This window comes from Macrosteles quadrilineatus, unplaced genomic scaffold (assembly GCF_028750875.1).
Source record: "Macrosteles quadrilineatus isolate MER2022 unplaced genomic scaffold, UCM_ALF_1.0 Scaffold_8__2_contigs__length_117827958, whole genome shotgun sequence".
Taxonomy (NCBI): Eukaryota; Metazoa; Arthropoda; class Insecta; order Hemiptera; family Cicadellidae; genus Macrosteles; species Macrosteles quadrilineatus.
In genome coordinates, this window is record NW_026542601.1 from 30,157,284 (window position 1) to 30,180,049 (window position 22,766).

The 22,766-nt window shown below is 35.8% G+C and overlaps 1 protein-coding gene across 1 annotated transcript; it reads right to left on the reverse strand.

The window, feature by feature from the left end:
- Positions 1 to 220: 220 nt before the first annotated feature.
- LOC128999943 (protein yellow-like) lies at positions 221 to 18,078 on the reverse strand. Its single transcript, XM_054426734.1, has 9 exons — positions 17,863 to 18,078; positions 15,333 to 15,543; positions 12,733 to 12,882; positions 11,328 to 11,509; positions 9,729 to 9,855; positions 8,796 to 9,059; positions 3,328 to 3,481; positions 2,461 to 2,593; positions 221 to 1,202 (listed from the first exon to the last, which is right to left on the reverse strand). The coding sequence occupies exons 1-9, from the start codon at positions 17,863 to 17,865 to the stop codon at positions 939 to 941; spliced, it is 1,488 nt and encodes a 495-aa protein (XP_054282709.1). The 5' UTR covers positions 17,866 to 18,078; the 3' UTR covers positions 221 to 938.
- Between the last annotated feature and the right edge of the window lie 4,688 nt (positions 18,079 to 22,766).

The window sequence follows — 22,766 nt, forward strand, 5'->3', positions numbered from 1 at the left end:
TTTTCATCTTAATTTGCATTATCTTGATGTAAAGATTTTATAGATCATCCCTCTATGGCTGGGGATTTTGGCATGCTAGTTAAATTAGATTAGGTCAAGAAAACAATAACTTGAACTTACTTACATCATTATTGTCAAACAAAGCGTAAGAGAAGGCAAAAGAGTAATGACAGATATAAGAATATTTAGTATTTATTTTAAGAGTACATGCTGGATGTCTTAAATAACTTATTCTGTACCGTATAAAAATCTGAACAAAAATTTTATTAGTCAAAGGTTAAAATCTAACTAAAAATTGAAACATTAAATGGGAATTTTCTAAAGGACAATAAATTATTGGCACATCCCATAACATATGCCTGAGACAAATATTACTGCTATACATCTAAAAACATGTGTCAGAAACTTCAGCATTGAAATGCAGAAAGTACAATAAATTACTAACTCAAATTACAATGTGCAAGCGAAGAAGATTCCACAAGTTTTTTAAACTATTTTAGCAGCTTTAAAGCAATAATTAGTGCTTACAAGTTGTGACGAAAAGCAGTGAAAAAAGCAAAACCAATGAGCATATAGTAGATATCTGATGTAATGTTTCCATCTAAAGTGATAATCGGAAGCTATTCTTAAACATTCATAAAATATATAATCATTCCATCAAAGTTCACTGATATAAGTTATTCATTAAATCCATTGGGCCATTAAGTTCAATGGTTATATTTACAGTCTTATTGTCATGTCAAATTTAATTTTAAACTAAGTATTACTCTCACATACTCTACAGTGAACATTTTATTTTAACTACAGTCCCCAGTGTTCAACCAATGATTTCAAATCCTATTCAGGCTTAAAATTTGCATAAATCTCCTATTCACGTTCAAAAAACTAAATGTCTTTCCTTCCCTCACTATTTACTATACACTCAATGGTATAACAGCCTAATCTTCAAAGCTGAAATTGTTGTTGTCAAAATCAACACTTTCAGAGTCAGGCATGTATTCATCCTCAAAGCGATTGTTTAGAGGATCTACTTGGCAACTTGTTCCTCGGGTGAGTGAGACGACATCGCCGACCAACACTCGGTAGTTCTCCTCGTTCTGTGGAACCCTCTGAGTAACGTAGTTCTGCAGTCGACTGGTCGCTACGTACAACTTGTCTCCGTACACTTTGATCCCAGAGTTGAACTGAAGCGTTCGATCATCCTGGAAATCAGTTTTATATACCAAACAATTAAAGAGAGTGATTGTTATATTTCTTATACTATATCCCTATATTTTTTTATACAAATATCGCTACAATTGTAATATTTCAATTTTGTATAGTATATAGAACTCAGAGTTGTGAAGTAGCACACATTCTTTCAGCTAGGACCACTAGTCGGCTTTTAGCAAAGCATTAACTCTTATTTTTTAGATTGATTAAAAACTCTGAACGACTGTCCTTCTGCAAAAGGGACATATGGACATAAACCGACCCTACCCTCAGTGTTCCTGGAATTATCATTCGGACCTAGGGCGAGGGTGGTGTTTGGGGTCAGTAAAGAGTATCGAGTCACTCAAGATACAGTTGTATTCACATAGCATCACACAGGACTTGAGAGGCAGACACTATTCCATAACATTAGTGCACCACAGAAACGTATCACTACACCCAGTAAAGGTATTGTGCTTGCATGGTTGTAGTGAAGGCTTTATGATTCTCTCAATCATAAATGTATTGTCCTGTGAGGCTCAAGGAGTGGAAGACTCCAGTAAAATTTTCACACAAGTTCAGAACAATGATTTCTTTTTAATTTACCTAAATAAGCACAGTAGAGTGCCGATTATCCGAATACCGGTCATTCAAAACGTCGGTTAATTGAAATTCAAATTTACCGTGATGCCAACATTACGATAGCGGCCAAAAAGATTGCACGGGTTGCAAAACTTTACATACCTAGGTATTTACTAACCGTGATTGAAAATATCTGGAATAGTATTTTTAATAACTACGGTATCTATTACTTATTTAATACGCAAGCAGGATTTTTTTGTGACAATTACTCCTCCGAAACTACTGAACCGATTGACATGTTCTTGGTGTCATTGGAAAGAGCGTAACGTGAAGTTGTGCAGGAAACTTTTTTTTTAGGTAAATAATTAGAGAGTGAAGTGCTGGGGCCCTTTAAAGTTTTGTATCTCTCCATAAGATTAACATGGGAAACAAACATTGTTTTGGTAGCTGTTTGCGCCACCAGTTAACAACTCTTATCTTTTTTCAAGTCTGAACTGGCATATTAGTTAAGTCCAGGTTGTTTTTAGATAGGCCTAAACACCATAGGGGCTCATCCATAGAAGATCTCAGGCCCTTATTATTCAGCATTGAACGTGTTAAGGCGTATTCATAAGTACCTTCCCTTTTTGTTGGGAAACATCATGAATGAAGAACATTATATCTCATGAATAAATATGAAAACACTACCTTGGCCAGGATGGGAATATTCCTTCTCGAAAACTGCATTCTAGAGTTCCAACAAGCTATTTCGTTGCTTCCCAGCAATCCAAAGAACATGATTCCCTCGTTGTTCATAGTAGCAGCTGCCGACTGACTAGACCTGTATCAGAGTAAACAAACAACTACCGTAATGTAAAAAGATTATGGAACAAACTAAAAATAGTTTGAAGCTAAGTATAAAATTATACGCTTAAATTTTGTAATATGAAAAATAGTGGTTTCCGCAGATGGTTGAGGAAATTTCATATTCTAGAGATACTATTATCATATTTTTAACATATTATCACGATCAGTTAATCCATAGCCTACATAAAATATACTCCCTCATAGATTTATCATCATTATGGTTGAAGACTATTTTATAGTTTTTTTTATGTTAAATAACACTTGACTAGCATGAATGGCTCCTATTATTTCTTGTTATTTTACCAGCTTGGCCTCTGATAAAACAAAATACAGAAGCAAAAGCTACATTGTAGCGTTTATGCCCTTAAATAAGGGAAAACATACAGTTGTACATTCAAGCAAATGTGGTGCTCCAAGATCTGTTATCCTCCTAAATATATTTGAATAGGTAACCAGTTCGTTGGATAAGAAATTATAACTAACATTCACAATATGAGTATATTAATAGTTTTAGATTGAATTGGATAGTTTCACTAAGAAAAATTTCATTTACTTTATTTTATGTTGAGAAAGATGGATTTATAAGCTAGGATAGCGAGTCACTTATGGTTGACAATAAATGCATTCAAGCTATACCATAAGACAAAAAAGTATTTAATTATGATATAAATTTTACTATCAGTTTGTAAAGTCAATGCTTAACCATACCTAGTTCCACTGAAGAGGTTGAAAGCTCTAGGTTTTGCATTCATATTACTCTTCCACAGACTGTTGTTCCGGATTTCCTTAGTGTCCACCCATGACTGCTTAACACTGTCGATACAATGGAAGTAGAGTCTACGATTGCCTCGGTACAAGGGGCCTGCAAACCAACAATACTTTTTTATTTTATGCCCCACCTTCACCTCCTAGGACGCTAGGTGTTCTAGCCTGGAACTGTTTTACACATTACTTCAGGCCTAGAGGGTCACGGCATTATCACATGGATAAAATCATAGAATAAAGGTGATTTGTGGGATTTGAACCCAGGACCTCGGGCTCTGAAGCCTCTAGACCAGCTCGCTTTCCTGAACCAACCATAGTACATCTAAGATAATTACAATAGGTATAGTTTCAAGTCTTCAACATAGATTATCTATATAAATAAAATTAGAGTTTTGTCTGTACATTGCTCAGAATTATATACTTTTAGGTTATTTTTACGTTTTATACATTAAAGAAGCAGAAACGAGTCTTATCTCAATTTCTGTCTGTCTGTCTGTCTGTCCCTTTGTCTGTAACACTCAAGATGGCATTTTACGCAATCTTCTCCGTGAAAACCAGAGTACATATCAAGATCCAAGTCATTTTAATGTATTCACTGGATTGGCGAGAGTGTCTTTAGTGATTTAAATATAGCCTCACTACTTTGTAAATAAAATTATGGACGTTCAAAAATGCAGTTTTGTGCGATTTTTGTCAAATTTTCGTTCAATTTTTATCACATAATCGTCTATGAAATAACGAACAGCTGTTCGGATCAAGATTATTTTTTCTAGCTGTCAATGACATGTTTACAAATGTTGTTTACACATACCGCAACTATTTCGAATCACGTTTTGAAAGCAAATCCCAACCAAGTGAGATTAAAAACGTTTTTCTTACATAACGGATTTAATTAATCGCAAGTGCAATAATATAGTCTAATAGTATAACCGTAAATGAAATTAAATAACTAGACATCGTCCAAATCGGAACCAGAAATTCTTTGAGTATAAAATGTTTCTTGAGTTTTGACAACCAGAAAGAAGAAGACCTTGAATCAGTGTTGTATAGGGCTGTGACACTGAAATTATCGTCGCCAATAGCTTACAAAAAAGGTTTCCACTCATTGACGGCGCTTCAATGGCGGTTGTGTAAAGTGTAAAGTAAAAAATCACAACTGCAGTGGGTGATTGTAACAGAGGTTTAACAGAGGAAGTGCTAAACTCGCTTTTCCAATGTGTCACTTTCTGTTTCTACTCACCGTGTGATGCAATCGCTGGACCATACAACCAATAGGCCCATAGGGTCGCCGGATTTCTACCCCCGGATATTTACCCCCATGAAAAAACGACTACGTCATTTTGACGTCACGAGGGGCGGGGCTTATACATGGTCGAGAAACAGCCCGCGACTGGAAATCTACCCCCGGACATCTACCCCCAGACATCTACCCCCGGAAATCTACCCCCAGTGGTCAGCTCTGCCACGTATCGGCCAATATTCATTGTTGTAATTGATTTTATTAATTGTTTTATGTAAATCAACGTCTCTTCGGTTAATCATTACCCTCTAATATCTAGTATTAAGCATGTGATATGTCATTGCCTTGTTTAACATTATCTATCTTCCTAATAAAAATAAGTTGTAACAGAGCCCTTTTTCACCCGAACTACTTCACTGATATTTATGATTGAGGTCTAATTTTAAATCTTAAGATCCAGCTCAACGCAAAATGGTATTTAAAACCATATGTTGATAAAGGGCTTCAAAAGTGAGACCCTTAAGCATTTGATTCATTTCCAGACAGTGATTTAAATGGTTGACAAACTTTCACATACAGTAACAGCTAACGGCGCATGCATGAGCGCGGATCGGAAGTGTTTATCACAAAAGATTGACCAATACGATTTTAATACTATTTAAAGGTTCTTCCAAAAGAAGAGAAACCGGTTAACATTGTAATTATAACTCTTATGACGTATCGTATGGGAAATATTTTATTCATTGAATGATCAACCATATTTTGTAACTAACGCAATAGTCATTATTGCTTTTACACTTATTACTCATCAAAAAAGCTAAAGAGCTAAATGCTCAAAATTTGTATTACTTCAATCTATTTATCGCAGTTATATGAATTAGCATAAGCCTTGAAAGTAACCGTCAGTGTCGACGGGTTTAACCTAATTCTGTTCTGTATACTACCTTAAAATGCCACATTTTAACATTTTACTGGCAGGAAACCTGCTTATTCACTTCCTATATGGTATTCTTATGAATGCATCTTTTGAACACTTATTTATGGACATAAGTTGACAAGTTTTGTTTTAAGGCAGGATTTTCCAATAAGACTTTATACATGCTCTGAATATGCGAATGTGCTGCAATGGGGGTATTTAGGCGTATATATATACATATTAAAAGATATTAGGCTATGCTTAAAAAATTGAATGTGGCCATTATTTTGAATTTGAATAATTGTCTTATTTTAGGTCTTTAAGAGAAAATACTTTAAAATCCTTTCTTAGTACGCATCTAAAATCTTAGAAATTATTTTTTTTTACTACTAGGTGATATGAAAAATTTACCATTATACACCTGACTTTTTATTGATCCTCTTTCTCAATAACAGTTTACAACTGAATTGTTTTATTTTAGGTATTTAAGAGAAAATACTTTAAATCCTTTCTTAGTACGCATTTAAATCTTAGAAACTATTTTTCTTTACTAGGTGATATGAGAAATTTACCATTATACACCTGACTTTTATTGATCCTCTTTCTCAATTTAACAGTTTACAACTGAGTTTTTGGTTTACTAAACAATTATTCCTACTAGGCCTACATCGAATAAACCGGAAGTTCACCACAGTTTATTCACTTTATCCTTTAAGAAATGTGTGTAAAAACAATGGTTCAGTACGATGTAACACTTGACCATGTGAAAAGTGCGCAATATTATATTATTTTCATAACTTTTTCATCTCCTGTTTACAGTTGCAGATGATCATTCATGTTTTCACAACCTGACTTAAAAATTGATCTGATGAGTACTCCTCACATTTCACTTTTAAACTGTTACTGTATAGTGTAAAAGTTGGTCAACCATTGGAAGCACCTTCTAGGAATAAATCAAAGGCTTAGGGGTCAACCTTTTGAAGCCATAATCGAAATATCTTATTAATTACCATTTTGTGCTGCGCTAGATCTTAAGCTTTTAAAAGACACCTCAATCGTAAAAATCAGTGAAGTAGGTCGGGTTGAAAAGGACTGTTACAACTTATTGAATTATAAATATGGATAATGTTAAAACAGACATCGACATATCGCATGTTTACTAATGGATATAAGAAAGTAAAGCAATTTATAAAATCAATTATACAACACAATGAATATTGGCCGATACGCGGCAGAGCTGACCACGGGGGTAGATTTCCGGGGGTAGATGTCCGGGGGTAGATGTCTGGGGGTAGATGTCCGGGGGTGGATTTCCAGTCGCGGGCTGTTTCTCGAACGTGTATAAGCCCCGCCCCTCGTGACGTCAAAATGACGTAGGCGTTTTTTCATGGGGGTAAATATCCGGGGGTAGAAATCCGCTACCCCGGCCCATAGCTCATATCTTGGGTACGTAAGCCTACATATTTATTCATAACAACCTTTTCAACGACGATCCTTGATACCGGTACTTTTCCATAGAATACATGGCCTACCTACTTAAAAAATAAAATTACAAATGACCAAAAACCCAACATTGTGTGATTTTCGTCACATTTCCTTCTAATGTTAATAGATATACTAATCATTGTTTAGATTCAGATTCAGATTCTTTATTCGTCACAATACATTTTCCTCCCCAGCACAGCTGGTAAAACAGGTGACATGTCAACATCTTAAAAACTAAAAACAAAATATATACATGATACAATTTTTCGGCAAAAACTTAATCGAATTCCTTAATTTTATATACATTAACATATTAACATAATATTACAAAGTTGAAGTTTGAAGGTTTGAAGTTTAGGGACTGTGTAATCTATTAAATAACAAAAAGTTGTTTGGGTAAGGTTGCTTTTTTTCAAACTGACACCGATAAGTTTACGCTATAACTTTTTACGAGAAAATCCAAAAGCAAGAGATCAATAACCTCGGGACTAGATATTAATGTATTTAATTGGTCCGATTTACTATAGTTCTTAGGTAGGTTCTTACGTAGGTACTTGTTCTTTTCCTTAGAACCGGTAGTTTACAAATTTGATATCGTTGGTGTTGCACCTTATTTATTAGAGCCGTCCGTATTCAATTTAAGTGATGTCTTAACTCTGTATAAGTTTTGCTTTTTCAGTCTGGATTCCAAATCTTAGCTTACCCGGTATGCTAAGAAAATGATAACCTATTTGAGTAAAACATTTGTTGGGCAAACCATCATGAATTGTTTACGCCTTTATATTGTTTATGTATCAATAGTTCGTGGCCTTTGTTGGATTGTTGTATTGTGTTGTTTTGTTGTATGTTGGTAACGCATTAATGTCCTTATTTCTCAGTGTTTCACGGAATGGACAAGAGCACCTTTGATACTGAAAATGTCAACCGGAATAAAGTGTTAAATGGTGAGGTTGAGGTAGTACTTGAAATACGTTTAAGTTAACCGATGTGGAAAGTAACTTTCAATTATAGGCCTACTTTAGGGCTACGCTTCATGGATCTATAAAACATTTTTTAGTTTAATCATTGGACATATGTACCAACACGATCCGGGTGACATTTAATTGCAAAGCATTTATTTTGGCTTGAACTGTCAGATACTGTATTTGCGAAGGTTTATATATAATAGTTTTGCCAGCATATCTACAAATATGCAAACTAATTGCTGTTCTTAATCTTAATATAAGAAGGTTTCAACTGACTACTATAAGATCCCCGTGCGTAGAACGGGCACACAGCTAGTTTAAACTAAAACTCAAGCATATAATATATAATATTAGTAAGATTGTTTACAAATTTGCATCAACAATAAGTTTATTACAAGCCAGAAAAAATTTGAAAATTTAGTCAATGATTCTCTCTTGAAGGCTTACCCTAGTAATCTGCCTACAAACAAAGCTGGACATCAATTGCTTGGCATTAGCTTTGTGATGGGGAGATATAATTTAATTCTCAGCTTCGCCTTGGTTGTTTAACTTAAGCTCGGGCCAAAAAAAATCACTTTACGCCCTAGTGATGAATTGCCTAGTTATTGTATTGTCTTACTAAACGATAAAATGTGTCTGTTTATGATATTTTTTAACGATTAAACCCACTTAACGACAACCGAGCAAGACTCAGTCCTCCGGTAGTTTTATGTTTAATTTATTAACTGTTCCCTTACAATAACGAGAAAAATTACCATTGACATAGAAACGTGAATAAAAAAATAAATAAATATCAAACACTTACCAATAGCCAGTCCAAAGATTCCTCCCATAAGGTCAAACGAGACTCCGTCCACATTGAACCTCGACTGGTCCGGGTATGGGAAGAACAAAACGCTGTTGATCCTCCAGAACTCCTGCTTGTTGAGGTCAAACACAATCATCTTGTAAGCAATGGAGTCAGCGATGTACGCAAAACTGTCTGAACAATCTTGCCTCCTCACGTCCACAGCGATGGTGACAAATAGACTGTTGTCTGCTACCATGTTCTGTGGGATGTGGTATTTGCCTGCGCAAACAATCATGTGTGTTGAAAAGAGATCTGCTGAAAAGAGATTACTATGGGCAATCCTTTTTTTTAAGAGGTTGGCGGTCTCTTTTGACCTTGCATTTGCCCGTCTACATAGACTAACTGCCCGTGCGAGGAACTTATACAGCAAAGCAAGAGGTGAGCTGGTACAGTATGAAGGTGAACTGTACTGATAAAATGTTTGCGGCAGTGAACAGGATCCGAATGCACGACATCGCTGCCTTGGGCCCGAAGTCTGTGACATTACTGACTGAGCCACAGACTCACCAACCCTGGACCCTTAGGAAGTACCAAACAACCCATTATGTGATTAAAATCACTAAAGTTGTCAACTTCCATCTCATCCGAACATTGTTTGACTATGGTTGACCCTCCCACAATTTTTTAGCCATACAGTTAAATATGGGTAGCACAAGTACGGAAATCAAACCTGCGTGTGAAGAACAACCTCAAAGATAGACGCCATAAGTGCACTAATGTTTATGCCACCAAGTCACCTTCACCCTGGACAAGTGTCGTACTAGATTAGTTATTATTATTTTTTTCAAGCCGTTTAATGATCCTTATCACTCATTGATATGTTCTTTTTTAATTACTACATCAATGACTTGACCATTCAAAATAAATTTATATAGATGAAACACTCACCAATAAGTCTGTTGTTGTTGTTGAGGTCATAAATCAACACTTGAGGAGGACAGACTATCTTACTGGCCCCAGCAAACACGTTGTTGTTGCCACTGTCCAGTACCCATAGTCTGCCACAGTCGTCAACCTGAAAAAACCACAAATATATTAGTTGATAAATGTATAAATTTAACTACAGCAACGTGAATACATTGATTTTTTTTTATTTTGTATAAAAACTTGTTATCTCTAAATGATGAATAGTGAGAATGTATATTTTATTTTCATTTGGAAATGATTTCTTATGATTATTTTCTTCATAAAATTGTAAAATAACTAGGATTGCTTTTGTAGCAGTGAAAGCCAGTTTTTTTCATGGTTTTTATGTTTTTAACAAAGCAATAAATAATTAAAATACTTATAGATATAAAGGCCAGCCCAAACTGCCGCGATACGCGGTCTGCGGTATGGGTACCTATTTATACCGTCTCGACAGATGCACCGCTAGCTGTATGGTAGGGAGCCCACACTGGCGCGGTACGCTGTACACGGTACTTCTATCAATCGATCAGTAGGCACGCTGCTAACTCAATTGACAACTGCTCTACACTGAGACTGAGAATATGTGTACCGCTGAAATACCGCGCAATACTGAAATACTGTACCTAAACGAATACGTTTTATTTATGACTGTGCCTATTCGATCAGTGGTCGTTTTCAAATTGCGACTTAAATGTAAATTCAAGACTTTCTCTGTATTATTTGATCAGTGGTCATCGTCAAAATTTTTTCCTTTGTACTGTGTTTAGGTCGTGGCTTGATTTTATCATATAGACTATGCTATTCTTTGTTTTGTTTACATTTACGTCGTTATTTTGTAACCATCATGGCAACCCATAAGGCCAATGTTAAAATTTAAAAACTTTGAGTTACTTTTAAATTAATAGGCATACAAAATTGTAATTTGTTTCGTCCAAACCATTTAAACATTTGACAAAACAACCTTGGTAAATTTGGCTAAAATATGTTAAGCCGTTATTGAGATTATGTGTTAGAAAGTTTGCATTGAAGTTGATCCCAAATGAGCTTTGCTTCGCTCCACTCAATAATAAAGAATATGTGTAATCAAATAGGAAAGTATCCGGTGAAACGTATAGCACTATGTATAACACTGACAGTAAGCGAAATTTAAACTTTGTTGATGTTTTCTCAAATCTTATTTTGTAATAAAACTTTCCTTCCATAGGGCATATCCCTTACATATCCAAATCATATCATATTAGCGTAGTCATATCGTATTATTTACATATACAAATTGCACATTTGGAGTGGTACGCTTGTATAGTTGTAAGTGAAGGTTTACGGTTAAGTTATTCCTGGTCATTTCTTTCCCAGCAGAAAATCAAGACTTACGGTACTTGTGACAACTTTTGCTACTCAGTGAAGAAGTTCCATGTAAAATACTTTCTTAATAAGTACCAGTAACAATTTTCTTAGCCTGATTTAACGACCTGAGGTTTTCTTAGCCTGAGGTGTTTAACGGCTCAATAAATTATGGAAATCTTAGAGGCCTTTTGGTATTAAAAGAAACAAGTAGACGGTAAACTGATCATATCTTACATGCGTTCTGAATACAGAGGTGATAGAGCTACCACAGTCCCCGGTGTGGCTCTGCCAGTCAGGGAATGGAGCCAGCAAGTTGGCTCCACTGCGCTTCTGATTGGTCACTGTTGCCAACGTTACAGGCACTCCGGGCCGAGCTCTGGGCAGTGTCACAAACACTGTCCGCCCTGATCTACTTTCTGAAAACAACAATAAACTTAAGTTCCTCCTACTTTACTACGATGCTATAACAATCTCCAGTGGCTGTTTTATGTGCAAAACGATTCATTAAATTAATTTATAAGAAAGGGTAAGTTTTCAAATAGTTGCGCAAATGATGATCACACGTAGGTCATATATATACACCTAAAACTAATTTTCACTTTGTATGTGTTTGTGAAGCATTATTGTTTATGCACTTTTTAGGTGTATATACTTTGAAAATGCCACAATTGTTGTTGTTGTTGTTGAAACAGTGACTACCGTACTAAACCACATCGGTTTAGGCATATACATGGCAATTGACAAAAAAATTGATTTAATTAAATTAAAGTTAAACTGGGTAACACTATTTTTGCTTGAGTTATCGTGCTAAACGGACACGTAGGTGACAGGTTAACTGTAAGAAAGGACAACGAGGTGCTAAGTTCGTATCATTAAAGAAGGATTTTCATTTCATTTCATTTTATATATATGTGCGAAGGTAATCAATTATTTTATGCCTATATTTCTTTCAAAGTACAAAAAAAAAGAATAGCTATGCAATAATACCATTGAGATATTATGAAAATAAACGGAGCTTGTATTGGATGTACTATATATTAACAAATAAATTCTTCCTCACCGTATTTTAATCACACCTCAATAAAATATTATTAACTCTTACCTAATAGTTACCACCAGCCTTTCCTTGGCACATATTGGTTTCCTCCAATTAGTTTTCTGCTTCATCAAGTCTGCTTTAAGTTTTGATGGAATGTTATCAAAGGTTGAGGTACACATACGCATGTATTGCACAAATTAAAATTCATGCTTCTTAAAAACTGGAAACAAACAATGATATTCACCATGCACCTCCCTTTCCTAATTCACTTCATGCACCCACTTCGACTGGTTGAGTACGCATAAGCACTAAGCATGCAAAATGAAATGTTTTTAAGGTGTTTTTGCTGTACAGCAAATTGCTTGGGAACTACTATTTTGGAAATGAACGAGCTCCATTTTGGGTCACTGTATGTGTGTGATAACAGTCGCTCCGCTACAGCTGACCCTGGAGAGCCCCACCTGCTCCGCTCTTTTGTCGCTGTATGTGCGTGTTTTTACCCATACTTGTTCAGATTAAGCTATCAATATGAAGTGTCCAAAAAGTAACTCAAAACTAATATTTGTAGCTAGTTTTGTCTGATACATGTCATGTGCTTACCGTATACATCAACATCGAGGATCATTGTGTTGTTGGGGATGTAACGTCTGGAACGGATGGCCTCTTCTCTTGCTGCTTCGCTCGGCCAAGTGAAGTCTGGGAATATCCAACTATACAAGACTTGCATACCTCCTTGCCTCCCAGGGGACCCTGTACAACAGAGGAATTCAATCCGTAACCAATAGTTTTTATGACTTATTTGTCAACGGCAATGACAATTTAATTACATAGCACTTGTGTTTATCTTGGCCATTCAAACTTTTTCCATTTTTGATGTTAGCCTCCGGATTACGTTGAATATATAAATTGGTTTAAATACCTGCTTCTAGTAATCCAATAGTTGCAATTTCTGTCACGCAACTAGTTTCGACTTCATACAGAAGTCATCATCAGGCGTCCAGTTGGATGTCAAAATAATCACTTCATCTGAAGGTCGTCGATTCACACATAGTACATTCACACGCAAACACGCACACGAACACGAACATAGACATATAAAAAAGGTACATTTAGAACGATGATAATACTAATTGGTAACTTTAGGATGATGCGTCACGACCGGGTGAATGTAGCGTCTAGACTGCCGGTCAACGTGTTCGGTCGGCGCTGTGACGTCACTCCCTTTGTTCTCGTTATCAGTCAGCTGTCCCCATTCATTCCCGACTCTCTCTCAAGTACGTTGATTGCCGTGTCATAAATATAATTTGACTGGAAAGATAGTTTGTCATTTAAAATATTTTGTTTGTCGAATTTTACTGCTCTGTATATTTCAAATTCTTCCAGTGTATTTTTGTTGAAATGGTCGTTAGATAAATGCAATACGGTCATGTTGCTGTCAATATTTGTGTAATTATGATTATCAGAAACTAAGTGTTCGGCAAAGGTTGAGGTTTGAGCGGACGTTGTTTTTCTTGGAAGATGTTCTTTGAATCTCTTCTTAAAATTGCAACAATTGGAATACTAGAAGCAGGTATTTAAACCAATTTATAAACTTTTTCCGTTTCATGTAAGGAATTGGTCTTAATGTAACTACACCATCGACACTAATTATGTATAGGTACTTGAAATTGTATATGATTGAATCAAGATGTTTTGAATTGAATCGCATATCTACCTTTTGTCAGAGAGTGTGAATTGATAGCCCAATGACAAATGGCATTTGGGTAAAAGATCTACCTACCTTGGAATTTAACCACTAAAACACCACTAAGCTACCCAGACATTGTAATTACCACACACAATTCCTAAATGCTCTTAATGAATCAAACCTACTGCAACTTTTATAAGGTCTAAAGAGCGCATTATGTCGTTGTAAATCATTTTTTTTATTTGTGGAATCAATTAGGATAGCTTTGTGAATTACTCTATTTACATTCAAACGATAAAAAATAAAAACTTTGATAGAAGCATAAGTTTTACTATGACAATGAGCTTCTTAAGTAAAACAAGATGTGCTGCAAATGTTTTAACACTCTACTAGAGGACCCATGCTCCACAGCGTAGAAATAAATTTCATATCCGAGAAATAATCAAATTTATGATGTTTGATTGAGTAATACAGTATCTTGAACTTAACTAATTCAAACAATCAATAGCTCAAATTAAAGCCTGCAATTTCTACTGATTATTTTTAATCTAAAACATATAAAAAAAACATAAACATTACTGGAGCTATTGATTTTAATCATAGAAAAACCTTTAAAAATCACTTTTATGTTGGTTGTTCACTTTGTGTTTACTTAAAACTCGTCTGATTTGAATAACTAATATCTTCAATGAAAGCCGGTATTTTACTGAAGTTCTTAGACCAAAATATATTGGATTATATACAATTATAACTGGTGAAATACATTTTTAATTGAAGTAAGAATTTGAAAATAAATCAAATTTATGTTTTTTGATCGAGTAATATAGTAGATAAATGCTGGTGCTTGATATGAAATCTGTGTGCATACCTTCAATTTGATACCTCAATCAGGAAAATCGGTCAGGTAGAAGAGCTAAACGAACTCGAAAAAGAAAAACCATTATTTTTTATGTAAGATAGGCTAAAGTTTAAATGTTGCTTTCTTGATATTTGACAAAGGACTATTTGTTCGTTATGTACAAAAATCAAACCCTAATTTTATTAGTATGTTGTTTGGTCATCTAGTGTGCAGAGCTTCCCTTGCACTTTGGCCATTTATTGAGGTATGAAATACTGATGTTGGTCCTCCAATCTTACTCTTAAAAGTTACTCAAGGGGTTTGGTGTTTTTTTTTTTTTTTTCACTCAAAATTTTTGTTTTTGGCACTGTGTGTGTAGCCAAAACTATGATGTTATAAATATTGGAAGGATTCAAGAATACTCCAAGCTTGTGCTTCGGAGTGAGCTACAATTTAAATTTGACAAATGAGTTAGATATTTAAACTATTTTACAGACATCATAATTATACCTTTCTTCTCCCGTACTTTTGTTTAGAATCTCCTTTTTATAGTAGGTCTACCTATATAATATTTTGAAAAAAGAAGCATTGCATTAACGTTACTGCACCTAATCCCCTGAAAATAAATGAGACAATTCATCATACGTAGTACAATTCAAAGTTGTATGAATTTACCGGGTCGTGGTCTGTAGGATGGACTTTCTCCGCTTTCCTCAAACACAATGGGTTGCTTGCCAGTGTTGAATACCCCTGAAGGCGGGGGTGGCGGGCGGTGGTGATGACCATAGTGATGATGAGGGGGAGGAGGCGGAGGGCCGTAGTGGGGGTGAGGTTCAAATCCAACACACAACTGGCACACCACCAACAACAGGAGATAGTGGACTACCTGCAACAATAGCCAAACGACCACTACCACCACTATATCCTAACTAGTGCTAGCTGACAGACTATACTTTCTCACCGAATCAATATAACAAAGTTCTCCTTCTGTTCTTTGTTTTTTCCATAAAATGTTATACCTGTATTGAAAGTTCCCTCTTAAATATCAAAATTTTTAATTAACTGTTACCCAGTGATGTTCTCTAGGATTCTTGTTAAAACATGCAACCAAATTTCAGCCCAATCCGTCCAGTAGTTTATGCGTTATTGAGCAACACACACACACACACACACAAACGCACAAACTCACAAACTTTCAGATTTATAATATTAGTAAGATTGTACTATGTATTGTACTTGTTATGTATGGATGAATAATTAAATAATATTGTCCATTGTCTATTGTCATGTTGCAAAAGGGAATCTTTAATGTTCCCATAAATTCTCATAGTATAAGAAACTATAGTTCAGCTGCTTAGAAAGCGACCTGCGCGCTAATGCTAACCAATGCTAGAGGAGGTTGCTATCTCAGCGGTCTAGCTTTTAAAGATAAAATAGCATTCCAGTTGTATCAGATGTGGCTTGTTCAACTTTGCACTCTTAAAGTAAATAACTGGTTACAGCTGTTTATGTAAAATAATCAAACATACTCAGACATACTACATTCCCCGTGTTCAGTCTGAGTTCAAGGTTAGTTACCAGCATACAATCTTCATTATAATTTAATTATCTACTTCGGAGATAATTAAGATGTCCAGATTGTTTATGTTAATTGCCTGAAGAACCAGTTTTTTAGAACCACCCAAGATCAACCTCCAGCTCTTCTTTCAATTACTCTGTTTTGTTTTGAAGCGAATGAGGTAGAAACACAAATAACATGTTTCACTTATGAACAATAATCGTGTAATCAAACATAAGAATTCTTATTAGAATAAGTACCTACCTATTTTGACTGTATTGTTGTTTTCCTAAACTGGTTTGATTTTTACATTACATATGTACCACGGTTTACAATACCAAACTAATAGGACAGTATAGTAATATTTTTTAAATAAGCCAGTATAGGTGCAAGTGAGTAAAGTGTTTGCAAATAAAGAGGTTGCCATATCCAACAAGAAAAAGGATTGATTAAACTCAACTGGGTTGTTATAATTGTGTAGTTAGAGATTATGTAAACTTAACCAGTTTTTCCCCAGAAGTTTCAAAAATGTGTCCACTAGACCTATGATGTTAAAAGTAAAAACAGTTTAGTTCATTTGTATAGGTACTCGAAATAGTTAGATTTTCTGTTCTCAGGAGTTAATGCATAGTAATCCAACAATATAACCAAGTGAAATTTTTGTTGTTAGTTGTTGTAAAGTATTTTTAAATATTTTCCCTTACGCAGTAAACATGTACGTAGCTAATAAATTAATAAAGTAATTTTCATAGGATATCATCAAAATTTCAATATACCACAATTTCATTTTCTACAAATGTTAACAAAATATTTTCAATACCTAGGCCTACTTTATAAATTGTAAAAAGTTTCCAAATTTACTGAATAAAAATGGGAAAGTTAGGCAAAATCAAACTTTTAAACTACTTCGTGGGACACACTGTGTACCGGTACTAGTAGGCTACTCTAGTTAGATAATACTTTGTTTGTACTACTGTAGGTCATCTAAAATCAACTTGTTATTGTATCGGTAAGAGCTTAACATTGTTTTGTTGTTTTTGGATGGACTTTCCTCTAAAATAAGAGAAAGTTATTTTAGTAGGCCTAGTTATTATAATTGGAAATGTAGAGCATGGGACATCATACTTCTGATGCATATTTCCTGTAATTTTATTTAAGTTGTGTATTTTTTAGAATTTATTTCAGAAAATTGACTAATTTGTATTACTGAACTGAGTGTATACATTCAAGACATGCACACATATATGGAACGTATTTATGAAATTTTGTATTACATGTAATTTACATAGGAACATTAAGAAATGAATGGAAACTAAAAACTAATTACCTATAGTAAAAGCATTAACTTATTGAATAGTCAAAGGTAAAAGTGAAAACCGTAAACAATCATGATTGTTGTTTCTCTATTTGGATAATATATTCAAGTAGTAAAAAATAATAAAATGCTATACAAATAATTTACAAACTACAGTTCTAACACAAAAAATGTAGGTACACTTTTTCAAACATGAACTTTGATTCCCATTATCTATTTGTGACCATTGATAATTAATGAGCCCTATATAGTCACAATTCGTTGATATTCATTGGACACAAAACTTTAAAAATCTAAATATTTACAGTAGACCTATAAATAAACGAACTCACCATTATCAAAAATTGAAGAGTGAACGCTTCTCACAAAACAGGACAGGAAAGGCTTCTTTGCTTCACCCAAACTCACTTCAAACTACTCAGAACCAGAGTGCATTGGACTAAGTTTCGCGGGACACTGAGCAAGAAACAAACAGCTGATTGGAGATTGACCGATGACGTCGACGATAACGGGCTAAGGCCAATAGGGGATTCCGTCTGTACACATTAGTAGGACAAAACTCACGGGAAAACCAGTTCACTGTCACTGAAACATTTACTGAAACGAGGACAAATACCCTACTTGATCTGGCAGGTCTTCTGCTTTACGTTTATAAAGTCCAGTTTTCCTTACATTTGCATATTCAGATTACAACCAGTTATTAGTGGTACATCCTGTTTTCAGTTTCCAAATTGAACAAAAATTATCCTAATTGGCTCTCAAGATCAATAATCGGCTTAAGAGATTAGTGTTGTAGTTCAAGTATTTTAAGAAAGTTTGAAATTCCTCGATTTTAAAGTCCTTGTTTGTAGGTAATGTTAATATTCACCAGCCATGCGTGGAATTAGCGGATTCTCATTTACAGATTCGTCAATTTATTATTTCCTTTAGATATAATGTTGAAAAACGACAACATGACCAAACAAAACGTTATAATTACTACAAATATTTTACCCTACAGCATTTAGCAAATTGATTTTTCTTGGAGAACCCCCTTTAACTTTTCATACATTTATGTACGTTATTAAACACGACAGCCTTTTTGTTTACAACACCATAATTGAACATACCACTTACGTATTTTTGAAGGTTGAGGTAATCTAAAAAAAAATACACCAAGAGTCCTGCTAAACCCGGACGTTTGGATATAGGCCGAAGCCGAACTGTCCATGGAAAAAGGGTACTGTACCTATAATAGTTCAGGAGCAAACTGCACATATCCAGCTTCCGTGGGATTTTTTGTGAAGCAAATGTGTGACTATGTGGAATCTCTTTATTATATGTCACATAATGGTGTAGTACCGGGTGTTTACCCTCAAATTGCGGGGTTTGGTTTTTATGACGTCGTAAATCCAAGATGGCCGCCATGTGTGACATCTATTCATTAAATTAATAATAACTCTTTTCAGAGTAAAATAATCGAATTTTAATTTACACCATTGAATTCAGCTCAAAAAATCAAACAATTTGGTGTTTTGAATCATTGCTCTATGACCATTGGTTACCGAGATATTGAAGGCGGAAAACACAGAACATTGTCCCCATGTTATCCTTATGGGGAAAAAATAAAATTGTATATCTAGCTTATTACTCAGCATATCTTAATAATAATTGGTATGTGGCTTCATTTAATAGAGATCTACTTGATTATGGCCTAAAATCCCCCATTTTTACATTTCCGTGGCAGCAAACCTGCATACTAACTTCCAATGTTATTCTTATGGACAATTTTTTGCATGCTTGTTCATGAACATACTTTGAGAAATGATGATGTGTGGCTCCATTTTAATTATTTATTGAAGCATTTGTAATTCGTTGAGTATACAGGTCTGCTGCTACGGGTCTATAAACAAATTATAGGTATTAGAAAATAAAATAAACTAGTGCACATGTTGCTCGAATTCGAGCAATTGCAAAGTATTACAGGAGTTATTTCAAAACGAATAACAGTCTTATTTAAAATGAGATTAAAAGAGTCAACTCAAAGATTACTGGTGTGTAACAGACCATGTTTAACTTCGTTATTGATAAACCTAAAGCATTCCGGAGGGTTTTCCCCTTCTCAAAATACCTCGCTGTACGGGCAACACAGGTCATTAATAGAGGGCCAATTGAGAACGAAAAGTCGTTTTGGGGTAGTGTTGGGGCGCATTTGTAACCTAATAGCTGAGATTGTCCAGGGTCAGGTGCTGACTGTGAAGTTAAGCCTATTACGCGCAGTTGAGAGGAAGGACTGGTTGTTCGTGTCAAGGCTTCAAACAGATGTTAGTGCGGAAGATGTATGTAGCTATATGAAGAACGCCGATGTTGAAGCTGAGTGCACTGAGTTAAGGCCCAAGCACGACTCGTACAAGTCTTTCAAGTTAGGTGTTAAGCCCAAAGACAAAACAAAAGTGTTGAGTGACGCCTTCTGGCCGGCTGGGACCCTGATTAGGGAATTCGTGGTGCAGTCCCGCAAAACAACCTTTGTAAGGTCACAGACTTTTTTAGCGAAGCCACTCGTGAGTCAGACTCAGACTCACTATTGAGACTCGAAACATTGTCGCGCTCACATTTGAATCTTTGCTCCATTAATGTGCAGTGTCTGCGTAATAAAGTAGCTGAGCTTGATGTTTTATGTGATCAGAATAACTTGGATGTCTTGTGTGTATCCGAACATTGGCTAGTTCCAGAAGAAGTTGGATACTACGATAAGGTCAGCGATCTTGAGCTTGCCTCTTACTTCTGCAGGGCAAATCCTAGTGGTGGGACAGCTATATTTGTAAACTCTGGCGTAAGTTTTGAAGCTATAGATCTAAGTGACTTCTGTGAAGAACTGGAAGGTGAGTTTTCTGCTGTACTTTTGCACGAGTTTAACTTAATAGTAGTTGCCATGTATCGCTCCCCGAATGGCCAGGTAGAACGTTTTTTTGCATTATTAGAACTTTGCTTAACTTTCTTGATTTCTTTTGGCCTGGTAGTGGTTATTGGTACTGACCACAATATTGATCTGCTAAAGTCAAATAGAGAATCAGTTGATTTCCTAAACTTGCTTCGGAGTTTTGGGTTTTATAGTAGCGTACTTAGCCCGACTAGAAATAATGCATCCCTTGACTCATTCATCACCAATCTGGACTCATGGAATTATCAAGTTGTGGTTAGTGACGATCAAATTGCTGATCACAAACATATATTCCTTAAATTAGATTTGTGTATACCACCAAAAGACACGAGTGATTTTATACCCAAAACGGTGTTCTTTAGGTTAGGCTTGAAAGATGAAAACCGTATCAAATCTTTCTGTGACGATATTGCGAACCAGACAGCCCAATGGTTTAATGAATTGTGTGTTCTCCCAGCAAATGAAGCTTTTGATGAGTTTTTCTCAAAATTTAAGAGAGAATTTGATCTACATTTTCCACTTAAACAAAATACTGTAGATTCGGCTTGTCGTGATACTCGGGGATCAAACAATAGGATCAAAAACTGGTACACGAGCGAACTTGCAGATTTTAAGAGCCATATACTCCTGGTTCATGACATTTCAAAATGTGAACCGGGTGTTCTCCCATACCTTCGTGAATTAAGAAGAGAGTATCGTGTCCGTCTCCGTGAAGCAAAACAATCAGCCGCTGCAGCCCACATCGCTAGTTCTGCCAATCCCTGCAAGGCGGCATGGAAGCTGATTGGCAAGAGTAGGCCCAAAGGGGGAGCAGCTGCCAAGCTTGATTTTGCTACTGCCGATGACTTCAACCACTTTTTTGTTGAGTCAGTAGATGATATTATTGGCGGTATACCATGTAATACTGATGTTTACAATTTTAGTGATTCAATTCCATTGGTTAGTGCTAGTTTTGAATGGAAAACCATAAATGTATCCGATGTTGTAAATATTGTAAATAATTTTAAGTCCTCTGACAGTAAGGACATCTTTGATATGTCGACTTCACTAATCAAAAGGGTTGTTAAGATACTTGCTCCTTTGCTGGTCCACTTGTTTAACTGCTGCCTTTTGCAGGGCATTTTCCCTAATGTATTAAAGACAGCCAGAACTGTACCTGTGTACAAAAAGGGTCCCAAAAATGTTTTATCTAGCTATAGGCCAGTGTCCTTGATACCTGTGTTTGGTAAGATTTTTGAAGCTGTCATGTTAAGTCAGCTCTGTGATCATTTTGAAGCGCACGGGCTCCTGGTCCCCGCCCAGCATGGTTTTCGGAGGGGCAAATCTACTGTCTCGGCAGTGGGCTCCCTTCTGCAGGTCATCCTGGAGGCATTTGAGGAAAAATGTTCAACTTCCGTTGTCCTGTGTGATTTATCACGGGCTTTCGATTGTGTTTCACATGACTTATTGCTACAGAAGCTTCCTAAGTATGGGGTTGGTCCCCGTGCGCTTGGAATGATCGAGTCCTATCTTAATAATAGGACTCAAGTAGTGTCTTGGGCAGGTGTGAACTCAAAAGATCTGGCAGTTCAGCATGGGGTCCCACAGGGCTCGGTGCTTGGGCCTTTCTTATTTATAGTTACAATGAATGACCTTTATCACAATGTCTCTAATGATGTGTTGCTGTATGCAGACGATACAACTCTGTTCTCTAAGAACACTGACCCTATCACAGCTAGAAATTGTGTAAACACATTGGTTAATGCAGCATCTGAATGGTTTGCTGGAAATAGATTAGCCTTAAACAAAGATAAGACTCAGGAAATCATGTTTAGTCTTAACAAAAATGTTACCAGCAGTGATCCTGTAAAGCTTCTGGGTTTCACCCTGGATTCTGAGCTTGTGTGGAGTGACCACATTGACGCCCTCTGTGCTAAGCTCAATCGAGTGATTTTCCTTTTAAGAAACCTATCTCATGAATTGCCATTTCATTTCTTGAGGCTGGCTTTTTTCTCTTTCTTTCAGGCACACGTTGTCTACGGTACGCGGCTCTGGGGTCACTCCCCACATGCTAAGAAAGTGTTGTTACTTCAGAAAAGAGCGATTCGAGTCATGTGTCAGACTCATTTTATAGAGCACCATAAACCTGTATTTAGCGAACTTCGGATCATGACTGTGGTCAATGTGTACATATATCAATGTTTGATAGCAATGAAAGATATGGAGGCTGATCTTGTATATAATAAGGACGTTCACTCTTACATGACCAGAAATCGTTCAAATGTACATATGAGTAGTACCAGATTAAGTAAATCACAAAACTGTTTTCCTGTTACA